Source organism: Sarcophilus harrisii, chromosome 1 (assembly GCF_902635505.1).
Source record: "Sarcophilus harrisii chromosome 1, mSarHar1.11, whole genome shotgun sequence".
Taxonomy (NCBI): domain Eukaryota; kingdom Metazoa; phylum Chordata; class Mammalia; order Dasyuromorphia; family Dasyuridae; genus Sarcophilus; species Sarcophilus harrisii.
In genome coordinates, this window is record NC_045426.1 from 379,189,104 (window position 1) to 379,207,492 (window position 18,389).

General features: G+C 39.6%; 1 protein-coding gene across 27 annotated transcripts in view; it reads left to right on the forward strand.

Annotated features, from left to right (window-relative positions):
- The window catches only part of CELF4 (CUGBP Elav-like family member 4), a 558,697-nt gene that overhangs the window by 402,087 nt on the left and 138,221 nt on the right, over window positions 1-18,389 (forward strand). For all 27 annotated transcript variants that reach the window (XM_031946023.1, XM_031946032.1, XM_031946033.1 and 24 more), the window contains one exon: window positions 3,983-4,031. In XM_031946023.1, the coding sequence (XP_031801883.1) occupies window positions 3,983-4,031 (49 nt within the window). The remainder of the gene's footprint in view (window positions 1-3,982; window positions 4,032-18,389) is intronic.

Below are 18,389 nucleotides of genomic sequence, written 5' to 3' on the forward strand. Positions count from 1 at the left end.
ACTTGGGATATAGTTCCATTCGCAAGATATCTAAGTCAGAATATAAGCAAATATCTAGGTCAACAGATATGAACAATTTTGTAACTTTTCTTGAATAATTCCCAATTGTTTTCCAGTTGTCAAGCCAATTCACAATTCTACCAAAAGTGAATTAGTACACCTGTCTTCTCTCAACCCCTCCAAGAATATTTCCCATCTTTTAGCATCTCTACTAGTTTAAAAAGTATAAAATGATCATTCAACCCAACCTTGCTAATTTTATGTTAGAATCTTAATATTCCTACTTCTTCCAGGTTTCTGAACCTCCATTCCCATATCATTTCCCTAGAATCACTTCATCAAGGACTGGGGTCTATCAAAATTTATTCAATCCTAAAATGATTGTTCCTCTTACTTAAATTATCCCTCTCAAACTCCTCCAAACTTCTCATTCTCTGAATTTAGCCCATGTTTTGATTTCAAATCTTTTCTACAGGTCTTAAGTCCTCATAGAATAATATATAGAGAGTTGGAAAGGATTTTATATCTAGTCCAATTCCTCAGTTTTCAGATGAAGATATTGGTTATTAAGTTTAGTGACACCCAAACTCACATAATGGCTAAGTTTGGTCTTGATCTCAGATCCCACGTCTCCCAAATTCAACATTATTTCCATTGTATCAAGTTGCCAAGGATACCTATTGGACTCTGATACCCACTCAAATACAATCATTAACCAATTTCTAATGGATTCCAACCCATCACTCTTTGACTATCTCTCTCCATTTACAAGGACACTTTATTCCTCCCAACTGACTTAAAGCCCATTTATCACACAAGTTTCTCCTTTTCATGCCTTAAAACAGATATTTCCTTTTTCTGTTTTAAACCTTGTACAACATACCCAGGCCTCCATATTCCTATGTCTTGGGACTCTTATCAAGTTTCTTATTCCTTCTTTAGGGAGTTTCTACCCAATGAATCCCTTTGGTAGTCTGGTAATTGACCCTGTTCTCAGAATAATGTTTTTAAAGACATAAACTAAGTTCCTTAGGATTAAAAGAAAACCACTTATATTCAAATATTTAGCAAAATGAAACCTTTTTAAAAATTCCAGTGAACCTATGTTAAGAAACCCTGATCTAGCCAGCTTTCCATTCTATGATAGAATCTAGATATCAGAATACTCTGGATCTAAGAAATATTCATATCTTTTCTGTCCCTAGGTTGCTGGCTGTACTTTCCCTCTGTTCTCTGGTCCATGTTCCCCACTCCCTCAGGGCATTCCCCAGGAATGCCAAAGGATTTTAATGGTTGCCAGTCAAGAAGCAACTATTAAGTGATTATTCTGTGCCTGGTACTATGTTAATATATGGAGATGAAATACTTTCCCTCCTAATTACCTTTGCTTTTTCTTCCAGAGCTGGAGAGGACCTAGAAAAACCCTTCCTTTAGGTATAATTGCCCTGGACTCTGCCAGGATGAGCCATAGGTCTATGCAGTACCTTTATTGGGCCAATGTATATACATCCCAGGAATAGACATTTTCCAGTTCTCACTAATTCAGAATTTTTTTCACAGGATCACACTCTCTTCTCCTGTACTGTTCTCCCTATGATGATGATTTCATGTCCATGACTCTTGTGTTCTCAAACTACAAACTTTCCAAGAATAGAATCCATCTTAAAATGGCAGTCTCAGTTTCATCCCAAAACCAACCTTAAAGTTTATCTAAAGTAACCATCTTCTTTCTAAAGTTTGATTCCTTTTGTTTCCCTAGTTATTTCCTGTTATATGATTTAAATATATATATTTAATGAAAAGATAGTTACTTAGTCACAGCACAGGAAAGACATTCAGTAAGGATACTGCAGCACTTCCCCTGGTACTCTCAGCCCCCTTTAACTCCATATGGAACTGCCTCTGGACAGCAGGGCAGAGAATGGTGACTCATGCTACCTTGGGACATCTGCCAAATCCAAAGTGATCCAGATACATTTGTTACCAAAAAGTAATTATGAAAAACTAACCAACATTGAGACCTTATCTGATGATGTATGTGACATCGTGAACCCCACATCTCCCACTTCTCTGATAAGGTGGGAGGGTGGAGAGGCAGGATTCATCATCAGGACTGAGGTTGGTCATAACAGTCAGCGTTCAGCTCTGTTTCAGAGTTGTTTGGTTATTATACTCATGGTTTTACTTTTTTTTTTAACTGTATCAGTTCTTATAAATCTTCCTATAAATCCAAAGCAAGTCATTTTACCAGATCCCCAGGAAGGAGCAGACACTCATCATGAATCAGCCCAGAAGTGCTTATCATCTTGCACAGCAGAGTGAATGGATTTCCTTACACAGACATGTTCCTCTTAACTTACCATTGGCAATATTGTCTCTGAAATGTGCCTCCAGCAATGGGAATGGGCTGCACAGAATCATCCCCGCTTTTCCAAATGACAGGCATTGGTGAAATAGAAGGATGGGTCAAGGAGCAGTTTGTAGGCAGATTAAGCATCAGTCTTCTGGGGGCAGTCTCTGGTCAGGGTTAGGAGTCCATCCGTGGCTGGATTTCACAGTCAATCTGTGACTACACTGAGGATCAATTTCCCCAAAGTTAGAATGATCAGTCTGTGACTGGCATTGTGGTTGATCTGTGGCTGAAGTTAGGAAGTCAGACTGTGACTGGAGAATGGTGTTTGTCTCTTAAAAACTAAGTGACTCCTGCGGGTATTTAATTCTGTGATCTGGGATTCCTGAAATCTCTCATCACTGAGCAAACCCGGTCCTGAGATGGTATTCACATGTATACAACTCCTGAATCAGGGAGGCCATTGGAAGGGGAAGAAGGAGGGCAAGATCTGATACCAGAAGCTGCTCAGAAGGAAAATAATTATTTAAGTTCTTGATAAGGACATAACACAGGAGGGAGAGCCTGTTGCGCGGCAAGGGCTACTGTACAGACCATGGGAAGGGAACATAAATCCATCACTGAAGTCATAGGAGAGGTAGTTCCTAAAATAATGAGACTACAGCCATCAATCCTATGACAAGGAAATGTCTGAAACACAAGTATGCTCGTGTCTGGGTAGATATGTGTGTGCATATGCAAGCAAGTGGCTGCTCTATCAATGTTTCTCAAAGAGCCTGCAAAGGCACATGAAGTGTGCCTGGAGTTCACTAGTTATGCTACAAATTGCATGATTCTTACATATGTAAAGACTCCATCCCGCTCTCCCACAATGTGCCATGATTCCTCCTTGCAAAGAATAATATTGTGCTGTGAGCAAAGAAGAATTGAAGATGACTATGTGTGTGTGCTTATGCATACATACATATGTCTATGTACATTAAATGTATATATATATGCTTTGCATAATTTATATGTTGGTGTCTATGAGTGTGTGTTTCTTCAGTAGATATGTAGCTCTGGGGGGAAAAATGTCACTGTTATTGTGAAATCTAAGATCTTAGCTTAGAGTAGCTGTTCCCTTGCCCATATTTTCTGGGTCTTCTTGTCAAATTCAACCTACCTTGGCTTCCTTCAAGTCCCAGCTAAATTCCTACCTTCTACAGGAAGCCTTTCCCACCCTTCTTAATTCTTAATTATAATCCACTAGACTGTAAACTCCTTGGGATCAGGGACTGCCTTTTGTCTCTTTTTGTATCCTCAGCACTTAGCAGTATCTGGCATGTCTTAGGCACTTAATAAATGCTTATTGAATGATAGTACCTTCTCTCTTGATTATTTCCAATTTAACAGATAGGTATTTAACAAATATATAGATAGATGATAGCTTCTTTGTACATAACTGTTTGTACAATGTCTCATCCATTAGATTGTGAGCTCCTCCAAGGCAAGAACTGTCTTTTACCTTCCTTAATATCTTCAGCCCTTAAAATAATTCCAGGCACATTAGAGGTAAATATAAGGTGACTGACTGACTGACTCATCCGATACCCAATGCTAACCATTTCTCTCCTTCTGTGTTTTTCTTTGCAGATGAACAGGCCCATCCAGGTGAAACCTGCGGACAGCGAGAGCCGAGGAGGTAGTAGCCATCTGCGTTGGCCCCTGTACCCAAAGGCTCTATTTACCTAGGTCCCCTCATGGGCAAGGCCTTGACCCATCCACACCACCCTCACTGGTCCAGGTCCTGAATCTTGAGCACCACTTCTGCTCACCGCACCAGAAACATCAGATTGAAAGGCCTGAACTCTAGGGCCCTGGAAGGGGTTGGAAATTTGTGGAATTCCACCCACATTCAAGCCTTTCTGCCCCATAGGCTAGGCTTGTCCCTAGCCATTAAATCTCCCTTGCATGGGATTGGTGGAGAGGAAGGTCATTCGACCCCCTAACCTGGGAAAACTTTGTCTGAGTTACTTTGGTCTGGGACATTTGGGTGGGTTGGGGGTGGGAGGGACATGAGGGATGATGGCAAAGGTGTCAGAATGGGTGGTTGCTTTGGAGAAAGAGGGGAGCAAAGAAGGGGAAGAGATTTTTAGTGGGAAAGACAGATTGGGGTTATGGAGGACCAAGACTTGAAACGGGAAATGGGAGAAGGTTTGGGGCTTACCATGAATGAATGGCCATGCTACTCAGCACCTGTGACTCCTGTGGGAATGTTTGTGACTTAGTCACCCCCATCTCTACTCTTCTTCTCCAGTCCTGGGTCTCAGTTCTCTGCCCACCTACCTCCTCATCCCTGCCAGGGATGTCTGACGGTAGCCTGGGCAGCTGCTCCAAACATCTCTGATGAACAACCTACTGTTATAAGTCTAGGATCCCTGGCCTGGGCAAGAAAAGGACTTTGGAAAGAGCTTTGGACTAAGAATCAAGAGCCCTGAGTTCAAATCCTTGCTATGGCATTAACCCTCACTATGATCCAAGATAAATTATGTCACTTCTCTGGGCCTCAAGTTTCCTCTTCTGTAAAATGAGGTATTTGGACTAGAGGACCTCTAAGGTTCATTCAAGCTCTGGCGTTCTATGGTTGGCAGGTCACCTATGAGCTGTGGTAGGGGAGGTAGCTGGTACTGAGTTGGGCTCCATTAGAAAGGGGAGCAAGCAAAAGATTCCAGATTCTCAGACTAAGCATGTTTACCTAAAACTTGGAAGTAGCTTTGGTAAAGGACTTTCAGGAGAGATAGAAAAGCACTAGGAAAGAACCTAAAAAGGTGGGGCTAAGGCAAAACCAAAGTAGTGAAGAAGTGGATTTTAGATTAATAAAGGAAGAGGTACACAGGTTAGGGTCCATTATATTAGAAAGGGATAGGATATGGTCTTGTTCTCCAAACTACCACAATATCTCTAAGTTCTCACTATTCTTAAACAGTAGTTAGAAGGATGGATTTTAGACTCAGTCTTGAGCTGTTCTCCTTTTCAAAAAGAGTAAATTCAGAGAACTTGTTCCCCAAGAAAGAGATCTAGAATGGGAACAAAAATTCTCCTAGAAGGGGATGTACTGGTGAGGGGAGCTGAGGTACCAAGGCAGATTTGTGAGTCGAAGAATCAGGATCCTGATCTAATTTTATCCCTCAGGCCTATCAAAGCCAGCAGTCAGAGCCAGGGATTTAGGGTTCTAAAGAGGGCTAAAATCTAAAGGTTAAATTACCTGTTCAGAGTCACACAGCTAGTAAGTACCTGAAATTGGATTTGAACTTATCTTCCTAACTCAAGGCCCAGCACTCCACCTATCTACCTAATGATAAGTGTCTTTTAAACTATTAAAAAAAAAAAACCTATAAAAAATTATAAGTGCTTATAGGAATTCAGAGGAAAAAAGGGTTCACTATCATTGATGTGATCAGAAATAATTTATATGCTCTATATGATCCATAAACATGGGTCATCAAATAAGATGAAATATTTAAAGCACTCTACAGACTTTAAAATGCTATGTAAATTTTTTTTTGTTATTGTTGTTGTCACTATCATTATTAAAAAGGACTTCCTGAAAGAGTTGGGTTTTGAACTAAAACTTAAGAATGTATAAGATTTGGATAGGCAACATAGATGTGGAAGGACATTCCAGACCAAGAAATATATAATCAAAGACAAAAAGGCAGAAAAGCACAGGTTATTACTGGGGAGAGTAAGCAAGTGGACTTGGCTAAGAGGGAGGAAGCATGTGGAGGAGCAATGGGAAATAAAAGAGATGAAGGAAAGGATTGACACAGTTAGATAATAGGTTGAGGGCTAGAATGTAGATCCTAGAATGCCAGACCAAGTTGTTGGTGTTTGAAAAGGTCCCATCTATGACCTACACGTTTAGAGAGAATCATTCATAATCTCTTTTATTAAACTGGGCTTCACCCTGCTCCAAACTAAATGTGTTTTCCCTCCCTCCCCTTGGACACAAAAGTTTCTAACTTGCTAACCTCATCTCCTTTCTCCCATCTATCTACTGCCTCTGACACTTGCCCCAAATCAGATTAATCAGCTCTTTTGTTCTTTGCTGAGAGAAAGCACAAACGCAAAAAGAAGAAAAAAGAAGAAGAAGGGGATAAAATCAAACTTCTATCAATTGCTCATTCAATATTAAATAGTCAGATTGTTTTGAGTCAGCAGTATTGGTGGGCTATAACTAAAAAAAAGGCAAGTTGGTTTAAAATAATCTAATATAGAGTTAAATATTTTAAGTGAAAGGAGAGAAAGTTATGATTAAAGGAGAATTAAAAATGGGACAATTGAGGTAGAAGGGAGATGCTGTGTGCTATTTGGAAAGGGTAAAAAAGTAAATCAGGGCAAAGAAGAGAATTGGGAGGAAGAAAATAAGAGAAAGAAGAGATAAGGAAGAGGAAAAAAGAGAAAGGGGTGAAAGAAGAAAAGTGGGGAAAAGAATAAATGGAAGAAAGAATTAAAGGAGAAATTAATAAATGCAAAGGGAGCAAGGGAAAAGAGATGGAAGAAAGAAGGAAAAAGTGGGGCCAGAGTGCAGAATGAGTACATGAGACAAAGCTGTGGATTTGAATTCAGAAAAGATGCATCCATTTCCCTTTTCTGCTTTTTATTTGTTCTGTGACTTTGGACAAGTCATATTATTTGTCTGAGCTTCAGTTTGACCTTCTTTAAAAAAAAAAAGAGGGGGCTGGAATAAACAAAGTTTAAAGTGCCTTCCAGATATAATTCTTTGATCCTTCTTGGACTGACATAACGAGGAACAATGCTACACATTGTTTGGCCAAGGAGATAAAAGAAAGGGAAATTTCCCTTTCTCTATTGTCAAAGGCCAATGAGGAATTCACATATCATGTTTGAGACCTTCCATTTCTCTCCATCCTATCTACAAATGTTCAGGATAAAAATAATATAATTGCCCTTAAAACCAGTCATTTGAGAATCATGGAGCAACATCATGATTTAAGAGCTACTGTTGCCCCAAGGTGGGACATCTCCTAACTTACCAGTCATTCTTTTTTGTTGTTGTTGCATATCTTTTCTTCCCCATCCCACCCCCAACTAATTTTCCTCAAATCTGCCAAAGAGAGTCAAACTAGTCTTTGGAATCTAGCCTTGAATCCAACCTCTGAAGGCATAAGACCTGGTCAGAGTAGAATGGTCATGGCAATAAGGTTTGTCTTCAACTTGTTTTGCTTCTATATTACTCACCTCCACCCCCATAATGTAGTCTAGTGTCCAAAAAATCCAGTCACATTGAATGATTAGGGACTAAATGTGTTAATCTCCGCAGCAGACCAGAAGAGGAAAGAAATGCAATGATGACTTATGATAAGTTGCTACTTTCATGTACTTTCCATAAACTTAGTCTCTAGAAGTGACTGCTAGCTAAATTATAGTTTCAGACTGAGATAGAGATGAAAGAAGTCTCAGAAGTCATCTAGTCTCATGCAGTCATTTAATATCGAGAGGCAACAGAGGCTCAGGAAAGTGAAGTAAGTAACTTGCTCAAGAGCACACAGAAATCAAAGGTGGGATTTGAACTCAAGACTTCTGACTCCGGCATCTGTGTTCTGTCCAATGTAGTATGCTGCCAGAAATTTGATTTTTTTTCCTGTATGTGAAATTAACTAGCATGGTTAGGCATCTAATCCAAGACCCTGGCCCTCCTCCTCTGCCCTATATTCTGACCCCTGTATTAATGGGCCTTATGAAATATGGAATTAAATTACTTTTTTCCCATTTACTATCCTCATTGGTTTGGGTGGAAGGTGAGGACTTTTCACTGATGTAAATATAAGACACCACTGAAAGGCTGCGTGGGCAAGGAACATTTCTAAGTGAGAATGTTTAATGAAGTCCCAGAAAAGTCATTCCCCAACCCTACTTAGTGGGTCCCTGCCTTCTATATCTTTTCCCAAGGCGGAGAGAGCAGTTGTAGCTTAAATCCCAGCAATGTTGACTCCAGGAATAGATTCAGCCAGCTTTAGAGAAGTCCCCAGTGAAGAATAAATGATTGGATTTCATGGAGAATCGGCTGATTTTTTTTTTAATTAAAAAAATGCATGTTCTTTCAAGGACAGCAAAATAATAATAGAGAAGCCTCCCCTACCAAGGCTCCCACTATTCCAAATCCCTAGCCCAAATCCTGAGTCCAAGGTCAAGGTATCCATATTACTTCCTGCCAGTGACAGAAAATACCTCCCACCTCCACCTTACCCTCATCGTTGCTCAACATAAATCCTTCCTAGATTTATGATGGCAGCTTGAAACCTTGAGCAAATCAGTTATGACTAAAAGTTGGTTTTATTCTTTCTCCTCCATCCTCACAAAGCACTCTTGCTGAGGAAAATCCAGAATCAACCTCCCCCCCCAACACACACACACACACACCCCTCAGAATAACAATTCCTTTTCTTCCAGTGTCCTCAAACTCAGCAAAACACAGCCCCCAAAACACACAATCCAACAACACCCAGAGACTCAAGACTCACAACTTTATGCACATACACCCTGATATATATAAAAGCCCGACACAATCCAAAACATATATATGTTAGAGGTATTTATACTCCTCCCCTTCTCTGTCCTCAGTGCCTGGCTTTCCATAATCCCTCCTTCCTCTCTCTATCTCCAAAGGGCTCAGTTGATACTGAAATAAGACCATGTTTGAGCCAAAGGAATATAATTCCAATAGTTGAATTTCAGGCACCAATCGCAGCTAAGTTAGCAAAATATTTGGAAATAGAAATGCTTTTCAGTAACAGAATGGATGCAAGCCCAACAGAGTAGTGTGGTAAGAAATCAATTAATTTAGTTTTTAAAGACTTGGGTTTGAATCCCAGCTGTGTTACTTAACATTTATGTGACTCATTTGAGTATGTCATTTCACCTTCAGACTCAGTTTCTTCATCTGTAAAAAACAAAAAAAGAGGGGATTGGAACAGGTGATCTTTAAGATTAGAAATTATTTGATTTTATAACCATTCCTCCCTTAAATTAAGAGTCCTATACCAATTTATCCTCCTGAAAGCCATTCTAGATAGCTTATCTAGTCCCAGAAACTCTCATTCATTTTAAGCTCAATTTATTGATATCCTCTTCCAAAACAACATCTTCCCACCCATCCAACTCCCTTGACTACATGTGGAGGAGAAAGGATAAATTCATTCAAGAATCCGTGTTAAATCTCTACTATGTGTGGGGCATTATACTAGGCACTTGGGAAGATACAAAGTTTAGTTAATACACAATGTTACATGATGAGTTCATCGGAGAGGTACAGAGAAAAATGTGAAAATGGAAGCCCAAAGCTGCCTCTATCACATCCTCTCTCTTTCTGTTTCTCTTTTTCTGACAACATGAAAATAACTAGGTACATACAGACATATGAAGAGTGATGGAAGGTAATCTGACAGTAGTAGTTGGGAAGAACAAGAAAGGTCTCTTGAAAAAGGTGAGACTTGAATTAAGTCTTGAAGAAAGGCAGAGAAACTAGGAGGAGGAGGAAGAAGAGGAGGAGGTGAGGAGGAAGAACATCCAGGCTTGGAAATCAGCCAGTGGAGAGGCATGGCAGAAGCGAAGAACTGAAGGTGACACCAAGTTTTCCTGCCTGGGTGACTAGCAGGATGGTGACTTCAACAGAAATAGGAAAGTTGGAAATAAAGATAATGAGATCTATTTTGGGCATGTTGAGTTTGAAATGCCTATTGGGACATCCAATTCAAGATGTCCAAAAGGCAGTCAGTAATATAATGCTGGAGCTCAGGGGAGAGTTAGGGATTTGTATGTAGATCTGGGAATTATCTACAGAGATGCTAATTGAACCCATTGGGGCTTATGAGATAATCAAACAAAATAGTATAGAGGAAAAAGAGAAACAGAACCAAAGAAAAGCCTTGAGGGAAACCTACAGTTAGTGGGTGTGATGTAAATGAAGATCCAGCCAAGGAGGCTGAAAAAAGGTAGTCAGACTCAGACAAAGAGGAGATATAGGGAAAAAAGTATAAAAACCAAGAGAAGAGAAAACACCCAGGAGAAGGTAATTGGTAGTATCAAGAACTGCAAAGAGGAAGGATGGGACTGAGAAAAGCTTATTTGATTTGACAATTAAGGGATTGTTGGTAACTTTGGAGAGAGTAATTTCAGTTGAGTGATGAGGTCAGAAGCCAAATTACAGATCTAGAGTATGAATAATAAAAAATAGTACAGGGTCCTTAACCATCACCTTCACTCTCATTCACTCCTTCAAGTCCATCAGTCCTTGATAAGGTAATATGATGGATGTGACTTGGGCTTTGCACTGTACTGAGAAAGTAGGACAGATGCCATCCTGTCCCACTTCATTGATAGGTCTTGGACCCCTGAGAGGTGATCCAAGATTAGAAGCATCACTAAAGTTAAAGACTAAGGAAAAGCTAAGTAAGGGAATTGTAATATCTTTGAAGATTAAATACATGATACTTCCTTTTGGTGGTGAGTGACTGAGAGAATTCTAAATTGTTATTTTGGGGTAATCCAGGAAAATTCCTTGGACATGTCTCTCAAAGTAATATTGAGAGGTGAGATATCTTAACAGTAATGGGGGTCCCCAGGCCCACGTTGCAGGTTTTGCAAAAGAATTCGCAGTCCTAGTCTAGAGAGGTTTGGCAAAAATGGGTTTATTTTCATTGAATAGCTCTTTCTCTCAGTGGACCCCCTCCTGATTAGGAAGTTAGCAAAGATTGGGTTACAGAATCTTGATTTTATTTAGCCTTCTATGGTTTATGGGTAGGAAGTGATTGAGGGGCTAATTTCCAAATCAATAAAGGGTAGTTCCCAGATCAATTGGAGGTGGGAGTTTCCTGTGGGAACCAGGTAGGAGGGTGGGGATAATTAGGAATTTTCCAAGGCTAGTGGCTCACCCTCCACAAAGATCAGGGGGACACAGAGTCCTATTACATCAATAACTCCTTTGTGGTTTTTCCTTTGTTCTCAAAGAGGACCATGACATGGGAAGGTGATGTCAAGACATGCAAGTGATTTGGATTTAAGGGAGGGAGACTGTGCAAGGTCACCTGCCTCACTTTTCCCTCCAGGACCATCTGAGTCCAAAGATATAGATCAAAACTGGAGATGGCCCTGGATGAAAGGGAGACCTTGGCCTTTTTAAGCTTAAGTTTTCAATAAGTCTAAGACTGAGACCAAACCCATCAGTGATTAAGGTTAGATAGCAATTGAGGTAAAGAATCTCCTCTTTCAAAAAAAAAAAAAAAAATCTGAATGAATGAATGAATCTGGAAAGGGAAGACCCTCAGGATTTCTGGTCAAAGCAAAAATATCTGCTATTTACATTCAGTCATCTGAGTCAATCAGGACCCAATGACCAAATGGGGGCTATTGATGGCCAATGAGAATCAGATTGGTTTATCCTGATCATTCTAACCTTTATAGCTTTATTTGTCCTGGTCACTAACCTTAAATGCAGGCCCTTCCCTATCCAAATCTCATTCATTCTTAAAGGATCAATTCAAATGCAACCCCTTCCAGAATGTTTTCCCAAGCTATTACAATCTATACTAATTTCCCTCTGTTCTAAGCTCCTCTAGCTTGAATCACAGACCCTCACATCTGATTCTATTCCATTTTGAATTATTTTACAATTGTTTTTTGTTTCTTATCTAGGGAAGTGCATTTTAAACTAGCTACAGAGAAATATTTTTCACCTCCTTATTGTTGTAGATTTGAGAGTACTTCTGTCTGGATGGAGTACATGCAATCACAAGGCGAATTGGCAATTCAGAAATGAAATTGTTCCTCCTGAATTAGGTAGTATAGTTTGAATATGGGCTATATGGGTCATATGTAGACAGAAGGCTTGAAAGTGTGATGCTTGGTAGAGAAGATTCATAATGAATATATTATTACTGATAGTAATATAGATGCTGTGTTAAAATGCTGGAGTAGGAAATGCATGAGACGTTCGGAGGCATCTAGATCTCTTATTTTGACTGGGGCTAGGGAGGTAGCCAATTGAAAAGTTGTGAAAGTTTGAGAGAAAGAGCTTGAGGAAGTGTGACCCAGATATTATAAATCCTAAATAGTTTAACCCCAGAAAATCTGAGAGATAGGGCATCAGATGATTTTAAAGGACTGGCATTTGCATTCAGGCACATCAGTCACATATTTTTTTGTGGAGATACTTATAATTTCTCTGTGTATATATAGTAACTACCTTCCAGGTTCTCCACAGACTCTAAAAAGGTGGTTTTGTATCTTAACCAGCTGACAGAAAGTATGTTGGGAAGATAAGGCATCTCCTTCCACTTTCCCTGTGAAAAGGGAGGGTGTGTCTTTGAAAGTGAAATTCCATGGTCCTTCCTATTATTTTCATCCACCTCCGCTACAGACCCAGCCAAATATTCTGTGGCACTCTGCCACCCACCCAATCCTCCATGCCCCCCATTCTTTGCTTTCCTGATCGCCAAGCTTTTGCTCACCCACTGCCCTATTACTAGAATATACTCTTCTTCCTTGTTGAATTCCTTCTCATTCTTAAAAAGCCCAGTTCAAATACCATCCCTTCCAAGAAGGCTGCCATGATTCTCCTAGTCAGTCCCCCATACACCTCCCAGAGCACTTTGTAAGTCAGTGGTATTTATCATATATGGCATTTGGGTGTGTATTTAATCTGTGGGTTCTTCTTATCCCCTACAGAACTGAAGGTTTATGAGGTCAGAGTCCATTCTGGTCTAAGCATCGCTCCCCTGGTGCCAGTCCAGAATTATGCATACAGTAGTCACTTAAAAAACATTTATTCAATTGAATGGCAACTTGTGTAAGATGAGCACTGAGTAGGCACTCAAAAAATATTAATTGATTGATTGCTTCCTCCGGACCAGTGAAATGGCCTAATTCCACTCCCAACACTCCAATAACTATTTTTCTCATTAGTAACATGTCTGTGCACGAGAGCAAACGTGAGTAAAGATGCTTGCTGTGATGTTGTCAAATGTACCTCACTTCTGATTTGCCCTTCCCAGCTCCTGCCTGTTGAGTTGATTGTATTCTCTGGTTGGAGTTGGGGAGATGAGGGCTGGTTGAGGGGAGGGAAGGAGAAAGGGGAGCAAGTGGTAGGGGAGGGGACTGAACAGACTGTAAGTCAATCAGTTTCAAATTAGGGGTCCCTGTGGCAGATGTTGGGTGAGTCATTTAGCCTAACGGAGTTCTTGAGATAGTGTGCTTCTTCCACCTCCAGTTCATTTAAAGGATCTTTGGAGGCGTATTTTCCCTTCTCACAACGTCTTTAACTGCAGTGCCGGCATTCCCGCTGGGCAGGCTAATGAGGTTGGACACAATGCCTGTGAACATCCCTTCCGAGGCCCTGTCCCGGAGGCGACATTCCCGCCCATAAAACCATTGTTTATTTAGTCCTCCTGGCCCCAGCACCATCTGTAGCCCCATCGGCTCCTGGAGCTTTTAAAGTCCTATTAAGTTTCCCCACTTCTCCTTCGAGCATTATTTTATTTCTAAACAGACACAGACAACTTCCTGTCAGCACTACTTCTGCAGGGAGGATGGAAGCCCACAGGCTCACTCTGTGTGTGTGTGTGTGTGTGTGTGTGTGTGTGTGTGTGTGTATGTGTGTGTATCCATGCCTATACATGGGACTTTGGGGAGAAAAGGTCTGATGGTCCAGTAGTCTTAATTTTTAGAAAATTAGGGAGAATTTGACACACATATAGCTCAATGTATTTTTTATTTATTTACTTATTTGTATGTTTGCTTATATGTATATACTGGTTTGCTTTTATATTTATATTCTGGCTTCCAGGCCTAGAGTCAGGAAACTCATCTTCCTGAGTTCTGAGTTCAGATGTAACATCAGATACTTACTATCTCTGTGACCTTGGGCAAGTCACTTAATCTTGACTGTCTCAGTTTCCTCACTGTAAAATCAGCTGGCAAAGAAAATGGCAAACCATTTCAGTATCAAAAAAACCCAAATGGGATCATAAAGAATTAAACATGACTGAAATGAATCAGCAACAATAAAAATTCTGGTTTTAGAAAACGTATTTCATAGGATCTCAATCTAAAAGTGAAACTCTTTGCCTTCTGACTACAAACCCAATCTTTTTTCTGTATATCATATTGTACAACCAGGAGGTGACTCTAACAGTATCAACATAAGTTTACAAAAAAACTCTAACAGGGTCCCAAACTTCAACATGCCCAAAGGTATCATGGAGATCTAGAAATCTGATACTCAAAACATCCCCAATTCAGCTGATGAGCATTTATAAACCCCCAATCCCTCCAGGTACCTGGAGGCCCTACCAGCTCAGAAAGTGAATCCTAACTCAGAGCAAAATTAGCAAAGCCTTCGGTGGGCTCCAAGTTCCTTCTCTCCACTTCTTATACCTGAAGAGGCTCAAGACTTTGCTATGAGCTCTCCATGATCATGACCTATTTGCCTGGTTTTCCCAGGGATTCAGAATTTGAGGGCAAGAATGGTCTTTAGATATCATATGATCTAACCTCAATTCTCAATCAACAGATTTTTACTGGATACATGTTGTGTTCATAGTTCATTGGAATCAAAGTCAGAGCAGACCTTACAGATCAACACCAGTTCAACACTCTCATTTTATAGAGAGAACTAGGAGGAAAAGAGCTCACAAATAGTATGTGAATTTCAAATTTAATGACATTTCCACCACATCAAACATCCCTTCCTGTATTAGGTACTATCAGGAAGGTAGGATAAAATATAATTCCCATTGTGAAGGATTATAATCGTCAGAGTTCTCCAGTTTCAGGGAGCCAGAGACAGAAGATGTACTACTGGAAATTAAAAATCACCAGATACTCTAAGTATATTCTCTATGTAAGTTTTCTTCTGTGTGTGTCTCATCCATTGACATTTTGGGGTGAGGTTATAGAACTCATGCTGACTATAAGTTCAGGCTGTCCTGAATGACTTAATCATCTAGTATTTCATCGAACCAGAAGTCAAACCTGGATTTTCACTCCAAGTCCTCTAGTGAATGGAGTGTTAAACTTTGGAAGCTGATGTCATTACCCTTGCACTCATTTGTCATAAGATCCTACATTTTGAGGGCTTTGATCAACTAATTCTCATTCAATGGATGACAAACTTGTTCCCCCAGTCCTGTCTGAGTCACTGTATCAATAGTAAAAATCTTTCTCTCCTGCTAACTCTCCCCCAATCCTCATCACTATAGTTGATCAACTTTCCCCCTAATTCTGTATCTCCTCCAATCTTTCCTTTATTTTTTTCAGGTGCACTATCATTCTTCTCCTCATTTTCAGGTCCATGACCTTGGAGTCATTTTTGACTCTTCTCTCTGCCATCCTTCACATCCTACCAGTTTCCAGACTTGCAAATTCCAGCACCACAATATTTCTTGTACTTATCCCCTTCTTTCTAGTTATACTTCCAACATTCTAATTCAGTTCATGATAACCTCTTACCTGGACAATTGTAATGACCTTTTAATTGATCTCTGTGATGAAGGTCTTTCCCTTCTTTCTAAACTCTACAGAAGAGAGCTGCCAAAATACTCCTCCTAAAGCATGTCCGTCAGGCTAATTCTTTGTTCAAAAAAAAATTTAAGTAGTTTCTTTATTTACTTGGAGATAAAATCCAAATTCCTCAACCTCGTCACACTTTGACTCCAACCTTTATTTCCAGCCTTACTTCACCTTAGTCACCTTTACACACCAGACTCCTAGCTATTCCCCCCCAAATTCCATCTCTTATCATTATACATTTGAAAAAAAACAATCTCAGCAGGTAGAATGAACTCCCTCTTGATCTTCAACTTTCAGAATCTTAATCTTCAATCAATCAACAAACATTTATTAAACATCAACTACAGCCTAACATTGTGCTAGGCGTTAGAGATATAAATATAGTGAACAAAACAATTCCTACTTTGAAGAATTTACATTCTAGTTGTATAACATGGAGTCAGGAGTGGAGAGGTGGAGATAGAGTTGAGCTTAGGTTCCTTCTCCAGTACCTAAAGTCATTAATGCACTCTCCTTCCCAAGTTATCTAGTACTGACTTATTTATTTGTATAGTATGCCCCTCCAATAAAATGTAAACTCCTTGAGGAACTATTCCAATTTTTTTTCTTTCTGTCCCTAGTGCCTTTCACATATTGGGTGCTTAATAAATGTTTGTTGTATTAATCATAGGATTTATAGTTATAACAGATCTCACATAGCTTCAATTCCAACCTCTTCATTTTACAGATGAAGAAACCTAGGTCTAGGGAATATGTGGAGTCATATTTGTATTACATAATTGGGATTTGAACCCAGGTCTTCTGATCCCAAATACATATAGTGCTTTCTACTATACCATAAGCTGCCTTTATAGTGCATGTATGCCTGCCTTGCATCCATGAAATAAGGAGAAAGGAAGGAAAAGGAAATAAGCCTCATATAGCACCTCCTCTGTATTAGACACATAGTAAATGCCTTTACAAATATCTCATTAGACCCTCACAACTAACAGAGGTCAACTGTCACTCATTCAGGGTCACTAGTTAAGTGTCTGAGACAAGATTTTAATGATCTTCCTGACTCCATGATCCACTGCATCACCAGCTGGCTCTCTAACAACAAGTCTTTTGATTACAAAGATAGAAGATAGACCTATGATTTCATTTGTGTAAGGAATAATCAGATGAGGAAACTCTCTCTACCAAAACAAGTCAACACCTGACTTGTGACATAGAGATTTAAAGTTACCTAGAACAACTTGTGAGGAATGAGACACGTTCCTGTCTTCAAGGCTAGCTCCTTACTCCATCTTATTCATGAGATAGTAGCATTAAAAGAACAAAAGGAAAAGCTTCAGTACTTTGAGACCTTCTCTTATGGAAGATCTACAGAGAAAAAAAATAGAGAAGAATCCTGCAATTTCTAATTCATGAAAGAGTTTCAATCTACCCCAGTTGAGGAAAAGGCCACAACAATGAGCTCACAGATCCACTAAAAGGCTGGGGAATCTTTGACAATGTGTAATGCTCACAAAGCAGTTGACTAAATTATTTCACGGGATCCTCACAACACCTTCCTCCCACTCCCGCTGTGAATCAGGTCCTCCAAGCAAGAGTCATCTACATTTTTCAAATGAGGAAACTACCATAGTAGGTATTGAATAAATGTTAACAATATACTTGCTATAGAATTTCTGATGGAGAAATGACCACAGGTGTTGGGGGGGGGGGGGAAATAGCACAGTAGGAAAGAAAAAGGCTTTATTGAAGAGAAGGCTTTTGAATTAGGTTTTAGAGATTTGGGTATAAAGAGAATTGAGAAGACATTCTCTGCAAAGAAACAGAGTAAGCCAGGTTGGAGAGGCCAAAAACAGGGTTGGAAGGTGGTTCAATTAGGTAGTAAAAAAAAAAAAAAAAAAAAAGCAGACTGTAGAGGGCCTTGAATTACAAACTGAATTTCTCTGTGGAAAATAATAATGATAATATGTAATAAGTATGTACCACTTTTGAAGGCTCACAAAGTAGTAACTGCTATTATTATCCCCATTTTACATCTAAGGCTTGGGAAGCTGACAGATTAAATGAGTAGGCAGGATTCAAACTCAGGCCTTTCAGACTCCAAGAACAGTGCCTTTAACCACTTTTCCACCCAGCATGTTTTTTGATTGTCTATGTCTGTATTTATATGAAAATAAATATTTCCTAACATCCTAGCTCCCACCAGGCTCCTGTTGGAGTAAATTTTCCCAAGACCAATTCTAGAGGTTTTATTCACCCCTTCTCCATAACTCATATTTCAGGTAATTGTTCCATAAGTCTGAGAATAATTCTTATTACAAATTTTGCCCTTCTGGCATATTTTCTGTTGATTGTTTGGATACACAGCTACTAAGTGCTCTTCTCATCCTGTTCTTCTAAGAACTGATTAACTTCAGTTACCTGATTCAAGTTGGGTTCTCCCTATTCCCTCCAAATAGGTCACTTCTCTCTAAAG